Source organism: Gymnoscopelus microlampas (genome assembly GCF_963454915.1).
Source record: "Gymnoscopelus microlampas genome assembly, chromosome: 3".
Classification (NCBI taxonomy): Eukaryota; Metazoa; Chordata; class Actinopteri; order Myctophiformes; family Myctophidae; genus Gymnoscopelus; species Gymnoscopelus microlampas.
This window is the reverse complement of record NC_139940.1, coordinates 10,981,146-11,001,868: the sequence shown is the minus strand read 5'-3', so window position 1 is coordinate 11,001,868 and position 20,723 is coordinate 10,981,146. Positions and strand designations below refer to the sequence as shown.

The window sequence follows — 20,723 nt, the reverse complement described above, 5'->3', positions numbered from 1 at the left end:
CGTGTATCTCCATAATTCATCTTTTTATGTTTTTTCCATCAATCAAAATGCTTTATTTTATACTTGGTCGTATGACGGTCTCACGCAAAAGTAGCAAAAATAGCAAAAATAGCAAAAATAGCAGATCTACAAGCTCATCACAATGCAACACGTTGTCAGCTTTTAGATCTGTCTAATATAGAAACATTTTGAAAATGTTTGAAAATACCTATGACATGCCCAAAATAGGGACACCAGGTTGAAAGTGGTTAAGTGTGTCTGTGGGGTTTATTATTTATATTTCAGAAATATTTAAACAATGAAAAGTATCAAAAAGAGCTTGTGACTAAATAATGACTAGATTGGATCCATTTGGAACACATGGTTCCTTTTTTCCATTTCCTGACATGTAACGGCTCGGATATACAAGGTTTCTGCCTGACAGCCACAATATACAGCTATTTGATTCTGCATGTAAAACATTCAATCTGGCCACGAGCACAAGGGTCCCTGAAGGCTCCCAGGCAGCAGTGCTGTAAAACCTCATTCATTTCATACTTCGCCGTGCGACGGTGTATCGTGCTAAGAATAGCAGACCCACAAGCTCACAACGCATGGCGGATGCCGACGCGTTGTGAGCTTGTAGGTCTGCTATTCTCGGCCGCTCTCGGCACGTATAAATTAGGCCTTGAGGTTCTGAGATGAAATGCGAGCTTGGAGACACCGCGTCATTGATGACTGCTTCTGAATCAGTTGCGTTTCCATGGTGATCTTGTTCTTGTTCTTCCTGATCTTGTCTTTAAATGGATTTGTGCCCGTGGCACATGGAGGGACAGTCCCTGAGCTTGTCACCAGAGCATGTGTGAATAATAACCCCCACAGACAGCAGCCTTACGTCTTGTTAGAGATGAGGAACGGCCTCGAGCTGTCCGGGTACATCCAGTTGAGAGAGAGAGAGAGAGAGAGAGAGAGAGAGAGAGAGAGAGAGAGAGAGAGAGAGAGAGAGAGAGAGAGAGAGAGAGAGAGAGAACGGTGACAGTATGGGGTGAGAAGAGAAGGATGGAGGGATGTCAGGAGAGAAAGAGAGAAGCATGCTGATGGTATGGAGTGAGGAGAAGGATAGAGGGAAGTCAGGAGTGAAAGAGAGAGAGAGAGAGAGAGAGAGAGAGATGGTATGGGGTGAGGAGAAGGACAGAGGGAGAAAGAAAGATAAGAGAAGTAGAGAGAGGGAGACAGAGAGAGAAGCGGGTGAGAAGAGAAGGATACATGGATGCCAGCCAGGTGATAGAGAAGTAAGGTGCAAGATGAAGGAAGGTAGGGGGCCGCCGGAGCAGAAGGATAGAGGGGTGTCATGAGGAGAGAAAGAGAGAGATATGGGGGGAGAGAGAAAGAGAGAGAGAGAGAGATGGGGAGAGAGACAGAGAGAGAGAGAGACAGCGGGAGAGAAACAGAAGGGTAGAGGGCACCGTCTCCTGAGGCCTCCGCGCTCCGCTGCCAGTGTGTGTAAATCAGCAGGCAGCTCACGGCTGCAATGAGGTAGAAAATAAAAAAAGCATAAAAGTGTCGGAGTGAAATAAGAGGCAGGGAGGAATCTTTTATGATGAGCCTAAATTCTCCTTACTCTGCAGTAGATCCACTGGCCGGCTCAGCTTGTCTCCTCGCCACACCGTCCATCATCGCCCCATGCCCCCCCCGAACATCAACCACAAATTACTCAAATTACCCCACCTGCTATTCATGTAATACATATGTAATGAGTATCCTAAATTCACATGATTATCATTCATGGTATGTTAATAGGCCGGCACAGCCAAATTTATTAAGATGCTGGGCAAAATGTTCACTGATGTGGTCGGGGTAAAGAGGAAAAATCACCAAAGTGCAGACAACTTGAAATGCACACAAAGTCCCGGAGAGGTTTGTTTTCAGATAATTGGATCTTTTCTGCATTGCTGGATAGCATCTTGTTGAAAACCCCACGTATAAATGCTTTTCAGGTTTTGCACCTGCTATACATCGTCTTGTTTTTCTAACATTTTAGCCATTAGTGTAACTACAGACATTCCTCGTCTCCTTCACTTGTTTCTTGTCTCAGTGGAATAGCAGCAGTTTCCTACGCCAGGAGTTCCCAAACGTTTTCATGCCGAGGGCCCCCAACTAGCCATAGCTGCAGCATGTGATTGCAAAATCACAAAAGAAAAGGCGATCTACAAGCTCACAACGAGTAGCATCGTGACGATTTTAGAGAAATTGGGAAAGAATTGACATGGGTGGTTAAACTGGCACAACAGTCTTATGAATTGAATTTGAACTGAAATGTAAAGAGGATATATAAATTATTTCCATTCAAATGTGCCCCCCCCCCGGCAACCCCTGGCGGCCCCCATGGGGTCCACGCCTCCGCGGCCCCCACTTTGCAAACCGCTGTCCTTCACAACCCTGCAATCCTTGACTTGGAACTGCAGCCATGACAGAAATAAGAGTCCTCTGGTGTCACTGTTCTCATTAGTGTGCATGCCACCCACCCCTCTCCATATGGTTATTCCTGACCTTTGCCCTCTATACTAACACCTACCCTGTCTCCCACCTACCGTGTTTGAGTTAGCATAGCGTCTGTCGGGTGGAAATCTTGTATGTCCAAAAGCGTTACTTTTCAGAAAATGGAAAAAAGAACCTGTGTTCACATGGATCCAATGTAGTTATTATTTAGTGCAGGGGTCTTCAACGTTTTCAGGCCAAGGACCCCCTAGCTGAGAGAGAGATGAAGCAGGGACCCCCTCTATATTGTATAAAATTGTGTTTCAGATTAAAAAAATGTTTTAATTAGTCTGCTATTTTTTCCCTCTACACCTATGGCCTCTTTGCCAAAAATAGCCGATCTACAAGCTCTCAACGCCTCGCGCTGAGCTTGTAGATCTGCTATTTTTGGCAAATGTTCCCCTCAGAAAAGGAATTCTAGGGTTCAAGTTAATGTAAAAAAACGAAATCCTATCACACAAAGATTTGGCGGACCCCTTATAGTAGCTCTGAGGACCCCTTAGGGGTCCCGGACCCCCTGTTTAAGACCCCTGATTTAGTGACAGCTCTTGTTAATACTTTTCATAGGTTCAATATGTATAAACCCCACAGACACAATTTCACACTATCACAACGCTCACAACTACAGCTACAAGCTCTCAACACGTGAGCTTGTAGATCTTCTATTTCCGCAACACTTGTACGGACGAAGTAGTACATTAATTTACGACAATATATGGAGATACAAGGTTTCTGCCGGACAGCAAACGATTGGGTGCAGACTGACGAGCACGCCCACATGGACCCACGCACAATAAATCAGCGCAGGTTGGCTTGGACAGGGCGTGTGTACTTGGATACGCGCCACAGCCAACAGTGACACTGAACGGGAGAGATGGCCGCAGGCTGGCTGTCCAGCGGGTCATTTAGCTCGGCGGAGCCCCTCGTAACCCTAACCCCTCATTCCTCTACTTCCAGGAGTCATGAGATGGGCTCTGGATTACCATACAGCTGCTATATCAGGACCTGACATTGAGCTGGAAGCAGGGACGTGCACAGATAGACTCTAGGTGGTGCTAGAGCGCCTGCCCTTTGCCCTCTTGACCAGAAGTGCCCTTTTGAAAAAACTTTTTTTTTTCCAGTTTACAGCAGGGGTCTTCAACAGGGGGTCCGGGACCCCTAGGGGGTCCTCAGAGTTACTACAGGGGGTCCGCCAATTCTTTATGTGATATGATTTTTCTTTTTACCATAACCACTCGAAACCTAGCATCCCTTTTCTGAGGAGAACTTTAGCCAAAATATAGCAGATCTACAAGCCCACAACGCCTCGCAGCTATTTTTGGCAAAGAGGTATAGGTGTAGAGGGGAAAAAGAGCAGACCAAGTCAACAAAAAAAAGTATAATTTACTTGAGCACCTGCCCCTCAAAATGTCTGTGCACGCCACTGGCTGGAAGTCCCTCCACTGTCATTCAGCCTGCCTGCGGGCAGAATGACTCCATGGGGGGTAAAAGCAGGAAGGAGAGAGAGAGAGAGGACTTGATCGGCTTGCCAAGAGATCGGCAAGCCCAGCAGCTGTTGTGAGGTGTTCACACAGTACAGCGCACAGAAGGCTCTGGTTTCAGATTGAGCATCTCACACATCCCTGACCTCCCATTGAATACACCCACAAAGCTCCCAGAGCATGAACGGCCCGGTCCAGGCTCATCACTCACCCTCACTAACTAGTGGAGCGGAGCGGCGTAGAGCTGGTGCCTTTGACCTGATATTAGAGCCACCGTCCCAGGGCGGCGAGAGAGAGTAAACAGGGGCCAGAGGAAAAGTAACCCGCGGCCCAGTAAATAATCACAGGACAGACGGCACCGGAGCAAGGCGTAGGAGATGTTTATAGCGAGTGGACAAACAGCTGTCACATTGATGAGCCTGATTTATCCCACAACACGTGTCAGCACATAGTTCTTCTCTAGCCTGACAGGCCTGTGGGCAGTCGGCCCTGTGGCGCCCCGCCCCCCGCACAGAGTCAGCAGGGGACCTGCTCGATGCATGTACAGTATAAGGAACACTACAGGAACGACCAGCTTCTGTTACAGGAGCAACAGCCCAGGTTTGCGTCAGCCGGGCGGTACGGCTTTTAGTGGTCAGGAGAATCATTCCACAATCTAAAGGTCACAGGGGTCGCGACAGCCAGAGAGTCCTGTCAAATCTTCCTCGAGCAAGCCACCGAAGCCAAACCTGCTCTCACTCATACTGCCCTGCTCTCTGACACTGTAAAGTGTAGTGTGCCAAGCAAACATATGGTGGAACATTTTGTGAGAATACATTAAGGTTGTGCGGCAAACAGAATACAAATTAACGTCGCGATGAATCAAAGATGATTAAAATCGGAGCAGAACAGCTGAAGTTGGGGGTTTGTGTTTGTGCGAAAAAGCGCCTTCTCAGACAGAGGCGCCACTCCAGTCTCTCCCGTCCTGCTCCTAGGATAATACAGATCGGTCCCCAGACGCCGATGCAGCCTCCCTGCTCCCAGGAGCCAATTAACAGGCAGTATGATTGACCAGCCTCCCACCAGCGTGGTGGGTGTGGTGTTCTTAACAAATGACCCGTCTATTCTCCGAGATGCAGTGTCCAGGGGTAGATGTGCTAATTTACTGGCCTGCCACCAAACCTGGGCCTTGGTGTGAGCTCGTAAAAAATCACCGAACCGGGTATTCACAAAACCACAAAATCTATAGGTTGCAAAAAATCTCTGCCAATTTTTTTAAAGTGATTTCACAAATAGCTTACATTTTTGCATCGTCTTTGTCTGGGTGACACCAGGAATTGGATCTTCCAGGGTCAGGGTGTCAGCAGAGTAGAAACATGACATCAGCATTGGCAGCATTCCATCTGCAGCCTGCATGCTTTGGGTGATGACTATGCTCATGCTAATGGCTGTCCATAATGACCTCCCCACCACCCCAGAGAAGAAAAAAAAGAAGAAAAACCTTCCTGTCATCACAATTAGCTTGCATTGTAAATAAACGCAGTCTTCGTCTTCTTGCGATGTCAAAAAGCCAAGTTGAGGAACTCTCAATTTTGGCGGACGCATGAGTTGCATCCGTACGAACGGCTGACCTCAATTAAAAGCGACTTCCATTTAAAAGGGAGCTTTCTTTCCCAGATTTAAGGGTTTAGACCTGTGAAAGGTGCTTTTAATGGAACGCTGACAGAGGGCCAGTTGGAGAGGTAATACATTTCCCCTCAGAATGCCCGAGGATCCCACATAAATAAGGACCGTGTTATTCACCCACAGAAACTATGATGCTGGGCAGCTGTGATCTACAGCTGAATAACTAAAAAGGCAGCGGCTCAGCTGACAACTTGATCAAGACTCTACCGCTCTAAAGTGGTGTAGATTAAATCTCTATGGGCTCTCCCACCCACTGATGAGATGGAGGGATGAGAGGACGGGGTGGTCCATACCATAGAACCAGTAGTGGGTTTATGTTTTCGGTTATTGTTGTTTTTATTAGACAGAACGAGACTCTGACAATCAAGAATATAGAGGGCATGACATGCAATATCTAGCACAGTGGTTCTCAAAGTGGGGTCCGGGGACCCCCAGGGGTCCTTGAGGGAGTTCCAGGGGGTCCCCAGCTAAATGATGGATAGTTAGGAATGGACCCTTATGGGTCTGTAACTCTGAGAGTGTACAAATGGAACCAAATGGACCCTTGTACACTCTCAGAGTTAAATTAGATTTTACAATATAAATTGGGGTCCCAGAGATAGAAATGCCATTAAATAGGGGTCCGTAGCCTAATGCATGTCAAACTGGGGGGTCATTGAAACTAAAATGGTTGAGAATCACTGATCTAGCGTACAGCTAGAGCTAGATTTCAACCCATGAAAACTGCAGTAAGGTCTATTATGCTCCTGTGTGGTTTACGCACTTACTGAGACAACTGAGACAAAAGGGTGACCAGAGTACAGCAAATGTTCTGAGCAGTTGGCAAATTTGTGTACTCATATTGCCCCCTGGGCTGCACCGCAGAGCCTTGCACTTGTCCAATGTTGCACAAAGTGGGGCCCATGCCAGCAGCATTACAGCCCTGATTTATACTTAGCCATACGACAGTGCCGCGCAACAAAAATAGCCGATCTACAAGCTCACAATGTATTGCGACGTGTTGTGTTGTGAGCTTGTAGATCTATTTTTCAACATGCGTCAATGCCTGAAAATCAATGTCCCACCCCCCCGCCACCCACCCGTCCAAACGTTACAGCCTGTGAGGAAATAAGTTTTACACTTTCATCATCAACACTTTCTCCATTTATTAATACTCAGCAGCTCAATCTATATATCTAGCCTGGGTAAAAAGTGTATCTTTATGGTTGCAAGTATTAATTAGTGATATTCCGGTATCATTAGTGAAATTTAGTGCCGGGTAGATTAATGGCACCCTGGCATTTATCTATGAAACATTATATCTTGATGTTAAATTGCAATAAAAGGACCTGTATATTCTGGGGATATGGCCGCCCAAAGCTGAGAGAGGGGTGGGTGGGTGCTGGGTGCAGTTGACTTCCATTAAGGAAATCTTTTATTGGCAACATAAAAGTGAGAGGCAATATTTAGCCTAACTTGCCTTTGGCAACCTAACCCATAGCCCAACATTACGAGAAGGTCTCTGAAGGGGAGAAATGGCAAACTTTGCCACAGGTCTAGTAATATTTGTCCCACAACAAAAGGCTTGGGCACAATATACTATACTGTTAACAGCCATGACCTACAGTACCTAAATTATGGGAATCCACAATCTCGGTATGTAAGCATATTTCTTGGAAAGGGAGAACGGGGGATTGTTTTACAATCTTCTTCGACTGCAGATCACATTCTGCATTCCTTCCATTGATGAGTGTTACAGTCCCCGAGAAAAGCAAAACCTTTCCTCTCTCTGTATGCAATGTGATATATTCAATAACTAATTATGGTAATTCATTACATATCCAATTAGCAGAGAGGCTTTATCGCTGCGCTATACCATAAAGAATGGGATTTATGTCGGCTTTGAATGTCACCCAGAGGACAGGCGACCGGGGCAGCATCATTCAGGAGAACAAAACAGGCAGAGAGAAGAGGAATGGAGAGACAAAGGCATGCCAGAGGAAAGGAGACAGACAAAGTGGATGAAGTGGTTTTCAGTTGACCAATGTATTTGACCTTTTCTGTTGTCTCACAACCTTGAGAAGACCTTGACGGAGAAGGCACGTCTATATGTAGGCCTATCTGTGTGAAAATGTGAAGAGGATCAACCAGTCAGTCACGTATTCATACTGTATGCTTAATTTATAATGTCATACGACCGTACACGCTGAAAATAGCTGATCTACAAACGCGACACGACCTTGTAGGTCTAGTATTTTCGGAACGCAACGCTAAGCATGACAGGCTATCGGCATAGGCATTTCAGCGAGGATCCCACAGATAGGTGTGTGCACGTGTAGTGTGTCTAGGACAGTATATATTGTATATCCTCCAACAACAACATGGCTGGTGAAAGGCAAACGGCCCCTCTGAGGCCGATAAGCCGCGCTGCTGGCCGCGTGGGTGGTTGCCTTATTAGGAGGACCCCGTAGCATTTCAGTCAGGCACACGGCAGAGCCAGCCATCTGCCACGCAGCCTCTTCTGCCCGGGCCCTCTGCTCTCCCAGGTGCCATAAAACCAAGCCGCTCGCCTTTGAAGTCTGGACACAAAAATGCTGAGCAAATAACTACAAATCCCTCTTTTTACGGAAACAGTGGTCACTCCCCATTTGCCAGGAAGGGGGGGCGGTAGGTTATTTGCATGCATGTGTAGTACATGAGGTGTGCAATATTTACAGTACATCGACTTGAATTCCTTTTTCCTAGCAAAGTGCATGTCAGTAATATAGAGGAGATACTGGGTCTTGTGTGTTGGAGTTGTGCTTGGCAGTGGAAGTGTGGGTCCTTGTCCAAATGTTACACCCTGCCCGGATCATTTAGGGCTCCCTCCTGTGCCAGGTCAAACCCAATGCTTTTATGATTATATTATGCGTTGCAGAATATCTTCTGGGTTGGGTAATTTGGGGTGCTTTGCACAAAAGGAGCTTTAAACAAATGCATAGATTATTCAAGGAATATTTCAATGTGTGTAATAACCTCCCCTCATCCCAGAGCACAGCAAAGCTCTGTTCTAGCACTCTGGTAGGGTTAAAGCCTTATACTTTGCAGTGCGACGCATTATGAGCTTGTAGATCGGTTATCTTCGGTGCATGACAGATATGGATAGTAGCCAAATGAATGTGTGCAATAGTACATATTTCCTACTTCTATGCTTCAACTTCTTTCTCTACAACAGTCTTTAAATAGTTCGGTTTCTTAAAATAACTCAGGCCTTGATGGATCAGTGGAATAGTAATTGACTTGTAGTATCTGAGTTTTTCTGGGTTACTTCAATGAAAGGGGTCTTCTATGAACTTTGTAGAGTATCTACTGCCACCTTGTGGCTGACCGTGCACACTTTACACAAATAAAGGAGGTTTGATAGAACAGTTTAATACAATTTATATTCATTCACTTGCCTTTTGCCAAGAGCAACTCAAAAGCAGATAGGGAAATGTCTTTGGGAATAAGTCAAAAAATTCATATGGATTTAGAAAATAAAAAGTAAAAAAAATCATATGGATTTAGAAAATAAATATACAAAAGCAATGCAAAGTTAAATTAGAGAAATGTGAAAAATGTCCCGATCAGTCTCATATAGGAAATCTGGTTGTTCCTTAAAAAAGAAGAAAGGAAAAAAATGAATGATTTGAACAATACCAATACTGACAGGTATACATGATTATAGTTATTATGCTTGTGTTGTAAAGTAAGGTTACTTACGATACACAAGCTGCATTCATATGGCGTACAGCTCCATGAGGTAATCTTTGGGTACGATTCCAATAGCGCCCTTCATCTCACCGACCCACCAGCCAAAGTTCTGATACTCCTAGTGGCACAACAGCAAAAGGGAGACACTGTTGCTCTATGTGTCTTGTACTGTATGTACTGTACATCAGGGCTATTATAGTTATACTAAATATGTTAACTGAAGAAAAACATACATACAAACTACAATGGACAATGCAAAACTAAAATGTAAGAATTGCAAGTCAAATCAGCTATGTTTTTCCCCCTCAATTTGCACTGGGGTCAATATGGGACAAGAACACATACTTTTGTAAATAATATAATTTGATGTCATGCATTCCTTCATCCTACCCTTTTTTAGCTTCTATAAAAGGCTTTCCACATAATACCTGAAAAACGAAAACATTCAAACGAAATAGGAACTACACTATAATAAAAAATAAACCCAAATATGAATATTCAAAAACTATAATAACTAATACGTCCATGTACTTTGTTATTATTCGTGCGGGAATGGTTTCATGTTGTGTTATTACTGCGCCACATGGCAAAACAAATTCCTTGCATGTACCTCTTCCTGGACATGAAAGTGATCTTTTTTTCTGAGATGGAGGAAGCAAGGATGAGAGAAGAGAAACTCTAGATGGCCTGAGTGAAACAACTGGACATAAGTGATGCAATAGTAACATGGGTTCAATAACTGAACCCATGCGAGGGCAGAGTCACCGGACAATGATCTCAGAGATCTGTGCAAAAGAGAACTCACTGAAAATCTATTCCGGTTATCACACAAAGGCAATTTCTTAAAACGTACCATCTATCTGTCTATCCACACACACACACACACACACACACACACACACACACACACACACACACACACACACACACACACACACACACACACACACACACACACACACACACACACACACACACACACACACACACACACACACACACACACACACACACACACACACACACACGTCTATATACGTCTATATACTAGGTGCCCTACTTTTGTACGTTTACACCAAATCTCTTTGCCAACAACCCACAAGCTTGTAGGTTGTAGATCTTCCATTTTTGCTGAATGTTTGCCCCAGAATAGGGACGCTAGGATCCATCTGTTAAAAATAAACCGTGAAGGTGAGAGATTCTTGGTGCACATAACCTACAGGCACAGACCTAATCCTATTGTCATGGATTTGAATCGGGCTCATGAATGGCATTCCTGTGCTGCAGTGATTCGCAAAACGTTTTTTATTTCAGGCAACCCCAGTTTAATATGCATTAAGCTACGGATCCACATTTGACACATATCAGTGTTTCAACAACTAAATCCACGCTGCCCCCACATTTCCCATACTCAAGGCCAGTGGTACTTTTACTTTAGAGTATTTCCAATTTTACATACTTCTACTTCACTACATCTCAGAGGCAAATATTGTACTTTTACTCCACAACAATTATTTGAAAACTTGAGTTACTAGTTATTTTTCAGATATAAATTATTACATTATAAAACATACATTAACCACTTTAGCCCTATTTGATACCTAGGCTATTTGAAAATAGCCGATCTGGAAGCTCACAACGCGTCGCGATGCAGTTGTGAACTTGTAGATCTGCTATTTTCAAACATTTTAGTACTTTTGTACTTTTACTCAAGTCAATTTTGAATTCCGGACTTTCACTTGTAACGGAGTACTTCTCCATTGCAGTATTGATACTTTTACTTTAAGTAAAACATACAAGTACTTTTTCCACCACTGCTCAAGACAGTGATGTCAAGAGTGGAAGATGTCCACCCTGGTAAACCCAACCAAGCTCCCTATATAAACAAATACAGGGACACTTCTATATCATCAATATACATTTCATTTAACAGTAGAAAGGGTTACAGAGCATTACAAATAGAGCTAGTTTTGAACGCGAGACATTTACAATGTACATTTATATACCAATATTGTACCAAGTACAGTCAGAGTATAACTAGCAACTTCCTCCACTCAAGTCACAATCCTTTAATTTCATTCTGCTAGCTGTAAAGCCACCATTCCAGAACTTTTAATTTGTCATTTAATAGTCATTTTCAAAAGTCATTTCCACATAATTATATAATTATAACAAAAAATAAACTGATAATCTAGATATGGACTAGTGGCATTAACAGAATAATCGAATATTCGAATATTCAGACACGCAGCTGTGAGCTCTGGTGTGACGTCAACTCGCATTCCTTGAGTCCAGTCATCAATGTCATTGAAAAGAAAAAAAAAAAAAACCTTTTTATTTGTTTTATTTTATTTATTTATTTATTTTTTTTATAATCAAATCGATTAATCGAATATTCGAATACTTATAGGTCGAATAATTCGAATACTAAAAATCACTATTCGTGAATGCCCTAGTATCTAAATATCTTAAGTTGACCCTCATCCGTTTCCCTGCCTTTAACTGTATCAACAAAAGGAAACTAATTGCAAGGTCTTAGGTTCAATTTCAACTGGAGACGTGACACATGCTTCGTTTTCTCTGTTCTTGCTTATCCTGTCCCTCTACTCTCTCCTGTACAAATAAAGCAAAAAAGGCCTCAAAATAATCTTCAAAACAGTAAAGAAATAAATGTAGCCACTAAAACATATGATCTACAATAGGGGCACAGCACCTGTGACCTTGAGCTGGAACCAAGGCCACAGGGAATAAAAGCTAATGGAAGAGCAAAAACAAGCATTGCCAAGACCTCTTATCACCCCCCTCATCGTCGTTATCTTAGCTATTTGCCTCTTTGGTTGATTCTCCCATGACCCTCTTCTTCTCTCCGCGCTCCTTCGAAAAAACAAGCCCCCGACATCCCACCGACAACTTTTACATTTCCCTCCGTCCTCCTGAAACGGCCCCGCTTTGGAGGCCTTGCTCGTTTCCCCCTCCGCTCCGCCCCCCCCCCCCCACCGAAAGCCTTCATTGTGCATAGAGCAACGTCACGCATAAATCTGTCACAGCGCGCCGAGTAATAGCTCCAAATGGCTGTCAGCATGCAGAGATATAAGGAGGGTAGCGCAGGGAGAGATCTGAGACAGCCAGAGAATACCCTGCTCTCCCTTTGGCCGAGAGCCTGACCTCACATCAAAGTCCTCCTGGGGACATGAATCACGGGCGGAGATCACATGATGCTACCAAAAGGCTGAGAGGAGAGAGGGGGGGGCACAGTGTGTGTGTGTTTTTTATTTGGGAAAGGGATCCAGATAAGGACAGTTATTCAGGAGGTCGCAAGACATCAGCATATATACAGTAAGAACATAAATATGTATTTACACAAAAACACAAGTGTTTTTGAACTCGAGCCAAACCACAGGGCGAGCTGTGTGTGAGACAAGCTGTGGATTTGTTCCACCACCACTGCCTGGAGGTTAGGAGGGGGGGGGGGGGTACAGTAGAACGAAGACAAGGCGAGGGGCTGTCCTGGTGGTTCCAGCATTTTAGTGTGCATACCACCATGCAGGCCCTAGCTGTGATGTCATGGGTTCGTGTACTTGGCCCGTGACCCCCTGGCGTCTGCCGCCTCCCCCTTTTTCTCGCCTCCCTCCGAAAATAGCCGATCTACGAGCGGAGCACGTAGATCGTCTATTTTCGGCACGAGAGTGAACATTTAGATGACTTAGATGAACGCATTGGGTGAAGACAGGATTAAGATCAGATTTAGATAAGAGTAAGGCTTGGGATTTTGCGGCGTATGGTGAAGAATAAACACGTGGAAGAATCCAGGAAAGGGATTTGGAGACGGGTTTGGAATCACGGTGACGTGGGACCCTGAACCTTTTCATTTGTTTTAGATCCATTCCCACACAGCAGACGGGAAGGCGCTTGGCTTTTCCGACTGCCACAACACCGCAACAACACAACAACGTAAAGGACACCAGAAGAAATTCAATTACTACATCTAATTAATTAACAGCCAATTAAACAATCAACATAAGTTACCCCAAGACACAAACGGTAAATGTCAAATCTATTTCGGCTTCCTGTGACATGGAGGAAGTGGTATTTTGCACACAAGTCCCGACTAATCAGCGCGAGCGTGCGCATGTTTTTGTGTGTGTGTGTGTGTGTGTGTGTGTGTGTGTGTGTGTGTGTGTGTGTGTGTGTGTGTGTGTGTGTGTGTGTGTGTGTGTGTGTGTGTGTGTGTGTGTGTGTGTGTGTGTGTGTGTGTGTGTGTGTGTGTGAGTTAGACAGAGAGAGTTATGTTGTGTGCATGTGTGCATTATGACTTCCTGCAACTAGCCTTTGAAAGCAGCAACACCTCATTGTGCAGCTCTGCCCTGCAGTGGCTGACAAATAAGTCATGCTTGAGTGGGTGTGTGGCTGGAACATGAAGACACACACAAAGGTGTGCGAGACCTAATGAGAGGCTGAGGACGTGGGGTACGTACGGACCCCACACTGTGACAACACACACACACACACACACACACACACACACACACACAGTATGACTGCCCTGGTACCTCTACGTTCACTTCCTAAAATACATTTAAACATCTCCAATATTTTAGTTTTTTACTGATGAAGTGGCCAGCAGAAATACTAAACTGCAATAGCAATGCAAAACATCTAAAAGCCAACAAGTTGCGAGCTTAACGCGACACCGCACAGGCACGCAACTACAACCCGGCACGCGTCATAAATCTGGGCGAACTGAGGAAGATACAGGTTTAGCCGTCGGATGCAGGTAACAAGCTGCACATTGATTTTCCTAATGAAGCGGCCTCAGAGCAGACATGTTGCCGTTGTGAGAGAGAAGATGTGGAAACGGGAGAACAGAGTGGTGGGTGTGATGGCTGCAGTGCAGTGCAGTAACAGTGCAGATCTAGACTTGGTAAAAGGACGGTGTTTACAACTTATCAATCCTTCTGGCTGCTTACGGGAAGTCAGACACTACTTGGGACTAGATTAGTTTTATGTGCTGTGAGGTGCGGCAGGCTGGGGGGAGGGGGGGTTTGGGGGGTGGGGGGGGGGTGGACTTGTTGGACATTCTGATATCACACGCTCTGCGTTCGACCAGGCCCCCGACTGGGGGGTCTCACAGCTCACAGGGGAGTTTGTGAGTGCGAGAGAGTTTGTGAGTGCGAGAGTGTGTGTGTGTGTGTGTGTGTGTGTGTGTGTGTGTGTGTGTGTGTGTGTGTGTGTGTGTGTGTGTGTGTGTGTGTGTTAGGAAACTGTGGCTATTTCTGAGCTGTGGAATGGAGGGAGGGAGGGAGGGAGGGAGGGAGGAAGGGAGGGAGAGTACCCAGCAATGGAGGGGAAGGGGGGTGGACTGCAAAGCTAGCTGCAGCTGGTCGCCACGGTCCAGACAGGTTTTATGGTCATTGCCCTCCCCTCCCCTGCAGGCCACAACCCCCAACACCAAGGTTTCAGCTAATGGCACTCACAGTCGCCGTGAAAGGGCAACTTGATTCTTGGTTCTTTTCCACAGAAGGGGGGGGGGGGCGGGCAGAGGCAATAAAGAGGCCAGAGGGGCTGTTTGGAGATCTGCTTTTGTGCGTTGTCTCTTCCCAGGCACTCCCAATTTGAATAAGATGCAAAATCATTACTTTGGTTGACATGATAACACCAGGTTTATATGCTAAAAAAATAAAACATTTCTTGGATAGGACGTGGGAATAAATGGCAAGTTGTCAGGGTAGAAAATGTCCATCAAATATTTTCTTTCATATATCATTTTCAGCCACTAGATGGCAGACTTGAATTTGGAAAAAGACCGAAAGGCTGGCAGGTTTCCACTGAACACATGCACCACAGAAGCCAGAGTGACTCATGTGAGACATAACAAAACACAGCCAATCTAGGCTGTGCATGTTTCATATAATTTGATATAAACCCCTGCAGTTGACAGAAAAATGAACCCCCCTCTCGGGTTATTTGCTTTGCCATGTTCGACAACAAGTTTGATAAATGTAGCGCGACAAGAAAAAAAGAAACTAGCACAGTGCGTGTAAATCACTTCAGCACAAAGGCCTCCTATTTAGTCGCATAATAAGGGGAAAGCGCGGGGCCCCTCGGTTCCCCTTGCACTCACACCTGGCGCCCGCACCCGAACCGACAAGCCTCGGAAATTGTTCGTCCACTACACGTCCTCACCTGGTCTGAATAGAGTGGCGGACCGCGGCCACGGTTTCCTGAGAACACACATTCTTATTAAAGCCCCTGCCTGGCGAGGTGAGAGAGACGTCTGAGAGGCGTGTGTGGGCTGCACCCCCCCTCCCTCCAATAGCGCCTGGCACAGCAGCAGCCGTGGCGGCACGCTGAAACGCTCCAGATGAAGAGTGATGGAATGGCACTCCCTGCCAGCCCGGGACCCCCGTTCGTGGCCAGCGGCACTAAAAAACGGTTTCCGTTGTGACACAACTAATCCCCGTCACGGCGCCCAGAGCCAGGCTCCGCTTCAAGCCTTTGCCTCTCTCTCGCCATCGGCCCCATTCCTGCCCGCTACAGGCTGCAAGCCAGACGCTGCCAGTAAGGATATGAACAGCCGGCTCCTCTGAGAGGGGCCCAGAAATAACTCCTTGGTGGTCTGGTCTGGAGCTGGCAGAGCTCTCTCCAAATACCACAGAAATCTCATAACACTTGGCATAAGTGGGGCCAGCGCTAACACTGGATCTACCTCATGGTGAAGACACTGCAGAATTAAGAGAGAAATGTGCCTTTTACCTCAGAGGAAGAAGAGGGTTCCTCTCTGACTGTACCTTGCTCAGGATGTAGATGGCATCTCCACGTCTGAAGGACAGCTCATCCGCATGGTCTCCCGTACAGTCCCACTTCCCTTGGTAGTAGTTTGGGTAGTCGGTGCTCTTGTTAATAGCTGGACGAAATGGGGGGGACAAGAAGATTGGTCAGACACCTTGTGTTTTTTTTTATGGCACCAACATCTTCAGTGTATAGAGGTCACAAGTGACATACTGTATGTGACTGAAACTTCCTAGCACGGCCAACAGGAGGCAGTGGAGAGCTAACAAAAATGCAGTGTGACAGTCGGTCTGCCTTTCTTCCAATGTATGGATCTTTCTCCATGCCCTGAATGGAGTTAGTTCATGGAGCTGCTCATTTATTTACTATACTGCAATGACCTCAGTTGCAATGGCTGGTGGAGGTCATATGTGTTTAACTGATCAACATATTGTACATCATTTTTGTTTGTGAAAGAAATCGTTATTTTAACCAATCTGTATGGTTGAGTATGTTAATACAACATAACCAAATTGTAGCCGTCTCCCTGCTCTTCTACCTTAACATTTAGATCCTGTGGTCAGGTAGGATGGTAGGACGGCTACTACTAGTTGACAAGAGGTATTGCATTAACATACAACATACAGTTGTTGTAATGCGACTCGTTGTGAGCTCTTTGAGTCTCCTATCAGAGAGACCGCCGGTCATCAAATTATTGCTTTAGGAATGCGAGAAAAACAAAAAAATCTCCATGAATTCAATGCTTCATGGGGTGTGGATTTGATAGAACATAAGTCATTTTTTGGGTGAACTGCTCCTTTAACAGATGACTTAGCAGAGGGCTTCTTACATCAACAGCTGAAAACACAGTATTGCATTAACTCACATTGCGTTCTTAATAATCACACTAAAAGGAAAGGAGGAAGTGGCTGAGTTAACTAGAGGTTTGTTATTTCCAACATTGTTCACTTTCAGCTTGCACGCTCACATAGTTCCTCTCTGTAAGCAACACTTCCTCCATGTCATACTCTGTAGTGGCAATCTCAAAAAGTACATTTTACAGTGAACCTCACACCTTATGTTCCTCGTCTGTGGAAGGATTTTCTTATAATTGATATATAAGGCTGCAACCCGTAACTTATTTTAATCATTATTTTAACCAATCTGTCTGGTAGCGTATGTTATTACAATATAACTACCACATGGTTCTCCCTACTCTTCCATTGAGACGTATAGACGCTGGTGTCTGGTAGGACACCTACTGGTTGACAAGAAGTACTGCCTGAAGCTCATAAGCACATTTCCCTTGGCCAAATGACTCTTGGAAGGGGGGTAGAAGTTTGATCGTCCCACATTTGAGACTCGGGCAGATTTAACAACGTTAGGTCAGTGATTCTTAAACTGGTGGGCTGTGAGGACCTTGCAAGTGGGCCCCCAAATAACTGGCAAAACACTAAGATTTTAATGATAATATAAAATAACATTGTTTATGGTATTTACAATGTCTCTCTTTAAAACCTGGGGGAAAACTAGTTTTCTTTCTAGTTGTGATACCGATAAATAACAACTTCAAGTATACAACATTATTATTAATAATAATACATATGATTTGTAACACACTTTATATTTGACACAAAGTGCTATGACACAAAGTGCTAGAACATTAGTTCCATTGATCCTAGTCGGAACACAATCGATTGATCGATAGTTAAAATAAACATGCTCTGAAAATGCACCTAGCCCACCCATCTGACCGTTTTAAGTGGTTAGATTTTCAAGTGGGCCATGATCCAGATAAGGTTGAGAACCACCGTGTTAAGTAAACCATTTTGTCAACATACTTTTTAAAAGTACCTTATAAATGACATTCTTGTTTTATTATTATTTAAGGAGTACCTGCTGCAGGAGGAAGAGGAGGAACAGGCTTGGTGGAAACGTCCACCTTCGGGGGACATGGTGGTGGTGTTGGCATCTCGTCCTCCTCTGGAGGAAGACAGACAATATCCACACATAAGCCAACATTTAAAGTGCTGCTTCTCAAGGTGGGGTCCAGGGACCCCCAGGGGTCCTTGAGGGGGTTCCAAATAAGGAACAGTTTTAAAAACATAAGCCCCATTTTATTTTAGAAAAAATAGCAGATCTACAAGGTTGCAACGTGATGCGTTGCAAGCTTGTTGATCTATTTTTGAAAGATCTTGACACATCTTCTCTGATCCCTGGCACAAGATCTTTTCAAATGGGGGGTCCGCGAAATACATACAATATACAATTTGGGGATCCATGACATGAAAATGTTAGAGAACCCGTTTTACAGGATTTAGCTACTAGCACACCCCTGTCTGAGTGTACAAAGCATCTAGCAATGATGGTGTTCATCCACGTGTATATTATTCTTTACTGGCAAATTATGCCAACCACACCCCCGTTGTTTTGATTGGCTACACAGTCCTCCCTTTCGCTGGGTGGAAGTGACGTGCGAACTTATCAAACCCCATTTGATAAGTTCTGGGACCCCAATCTCTACTGTAAAATCCTCCTTAAAATGGTTTACACTAACTAATGTTAGTTAGCCTAACATGCACGTCATTGTCAAGTAGCACTATGTGCAAACAGGTGAGAACCTATTCCGTCCACCACGGCTTGACAACTCAGATGGCACGCTTGTCAATGCATCAGATGGGGGTGTGGTGGTTTTGCATAATTTGTCAGAGGGAACAGCATGCATGCAGTTCATCCTGAAAGAGGTAACCTGGCAGTTCTTCATAGATGTCATCGTCGATGGGCTGAGGACTGACAGGCATCTGTCCCACGTCGTCGTACGTCTCCTGATCATCCTCATAGTCTTCCTCGGGAATGATGCCCGTCATGTCTGCAAAGACCAAACTCTTAATGTTTATTGTCGCCGTCGGGCAGAAACCTTGCATCTCCAGATTTCAACTTTTTATTGTTTTTTTCATAAATGAATTCCCTACTTCCGTTGTACAACAGTATCGAAAGTAGCCGATCTACAAGCTCGTCACGCCTCACAACATCGCAAGCTTGTACTGTCGATCTGCTATTTTCAAGTGAACGTCGTTAAGTCTGTCTGTGGGTTTTATACATATTTAACCAATTAAAAGTATTAACAAGAGCTTGAGACTAAATAATAACTACGTTGGAGCCATTGGAACACAGGTTATTTTTTCCATTTAAAAATTAGCAGTTTTGGTCATACAAGGTTTATGCCCGACAGCCACGATATGGAAAAATGCACTCATGCACAAAGCGAGGGGTGAAAATATTTAGAGCGGCGGTTCTCAACTGGTTGCGGCAGGGACTCAAATATGACCCTCTCCGTGACTTGTCATTGAGTGACCTTCTGAGATGGTCTCATGACCCACTTTTGGGTCGAGAACCGCAATCTGAGGAGGCCCAATTTAGAGTATGTCGTCCATATTTGGATTAGCATTCATACAGAAAAATGTGTCGGGTTATTATTCATACATGGCACAAACTGTGTGACGCTTCACAAACCTTTCAGGACAAAGTCGATCTGTTTCACCCATTCCTCTGCCTCTTTGGGAGATGACGCACAAAACTGCACGAAGGAGAGGAGAAATGAAAACGGCACTCAGTCCGACATACAGTTATACATATATTAATTAACATAAACAAATAACACTGCATTTATGCATAGTAAAATGTTCCACGCCAACGTGTTAGAAACGCTCATTTAAAAACCTTTTTAAACACGAATGTCATATTTGGCCATTTGAAAGGTTGGAGTGTAAAAAGACATGAATGTTGTTTTATTAATAACGATTTAATGAAGTGTTAATGCAAATATAACTTTTAAATGGTGTGTAGGTTTGGCGTTCATGGACGGAAAGGCTACATTTAACACAGCGATGAGTACAGCTGCTCAGACGTGTCATTAGGAGTCATGTCTGTGACATCTGACATGTATAGTATACTGTAATGCCAACCTAGTTGATATACAGTATTTTGGAATAATTATCGTATTTCCCTTTTTTTGTATTGCAACATATAAACCTATATTCCAATTCTCTGCTTCTGCAGACACCCTGCAAGTCAACATAAGACCCAAACATACAGTATGGCATTGGTCGGGCTCTCCTTACTTATTACTTTTTACATAATGTTGTGATAATGCTACGGCTGAAACGTTAACTGATCAATAGAAACAAATGGGATGGAATTATCTGTTTTAAATATTATACCGTCATTTATGATTATATGGTGGTGGGACAGGGTTAATGTTGTTTTTTTTGGGTGTTGATTGATTGAATACTTTATTGACGAGTCTCTGCAAGTTGATTTTCTGAAATTAATGGAAACCAATGGCTTCCTAGAAGGTTGCAAAAACAAAAAATCTAAAAATCCATTATATGCTTTGCAAGGTGGTTGGCAGTAGAGTAAAGTATACATGACTTGGATCAGAAACCATGTCAAGATTTATAGTCGACATCTGCAGACGATGAGACAGGCAAAGTCATCAGAATTCTGCATTTAAAATACACTGGGGTTGTTCTTTAACCACTTTCAAACTGCTTCCCTATTTTGTGCTTGCCATTACAGGGT

General features: G+C 44.4%; 1 protein-coding gene across 2 annotated transcripts in view; it reads right to left on the bottom strand.

Moving 5' to 3' along the window:
* Positions 1–9,043: 9,043 nt before the first annotated feature.
* skap2 (src kinase associated phosphoprotein 2) overlaps positions 9,044–20,723 on the bottom strand; it is a 135,813-nt gene continuing 124,133 nt past the window's right edge. Inside the window, exons 9-14 of one of the 2 annotated variants that reach the window (XM_084052830.1) lie at positions 19,656–19,719; positions 18,892–19,011; positions 18,039–18,125; positions 16,163–16,278; positions 9,384–9,492; positions 9,044–9,276 (exon numbers count right to left, since the gene is read on the bottom strand). In XM_084052830.1, coding sequence (XP_083908956.1) covers positions 9,400–9,492; positions 16,163–16,278; positions 18,039–18,125; positions 18,892–19,011; positions 19,656–19,719 — 480 coding nt within the window. In that variant the 3' untranslated portion in view covers positions 9,044–9,276; positions 9,384–9,399. The remainder of the gene's footprint in view (positions 9,277–9,383; positions 9,493–16,162; positions 16,279–18,038; positions 18,126–18,891; positions 19,012–19,655; positions 19,720–20,723) is intronic. The other variant, XM_084052831.1, reaches the window with a different exon arrangement.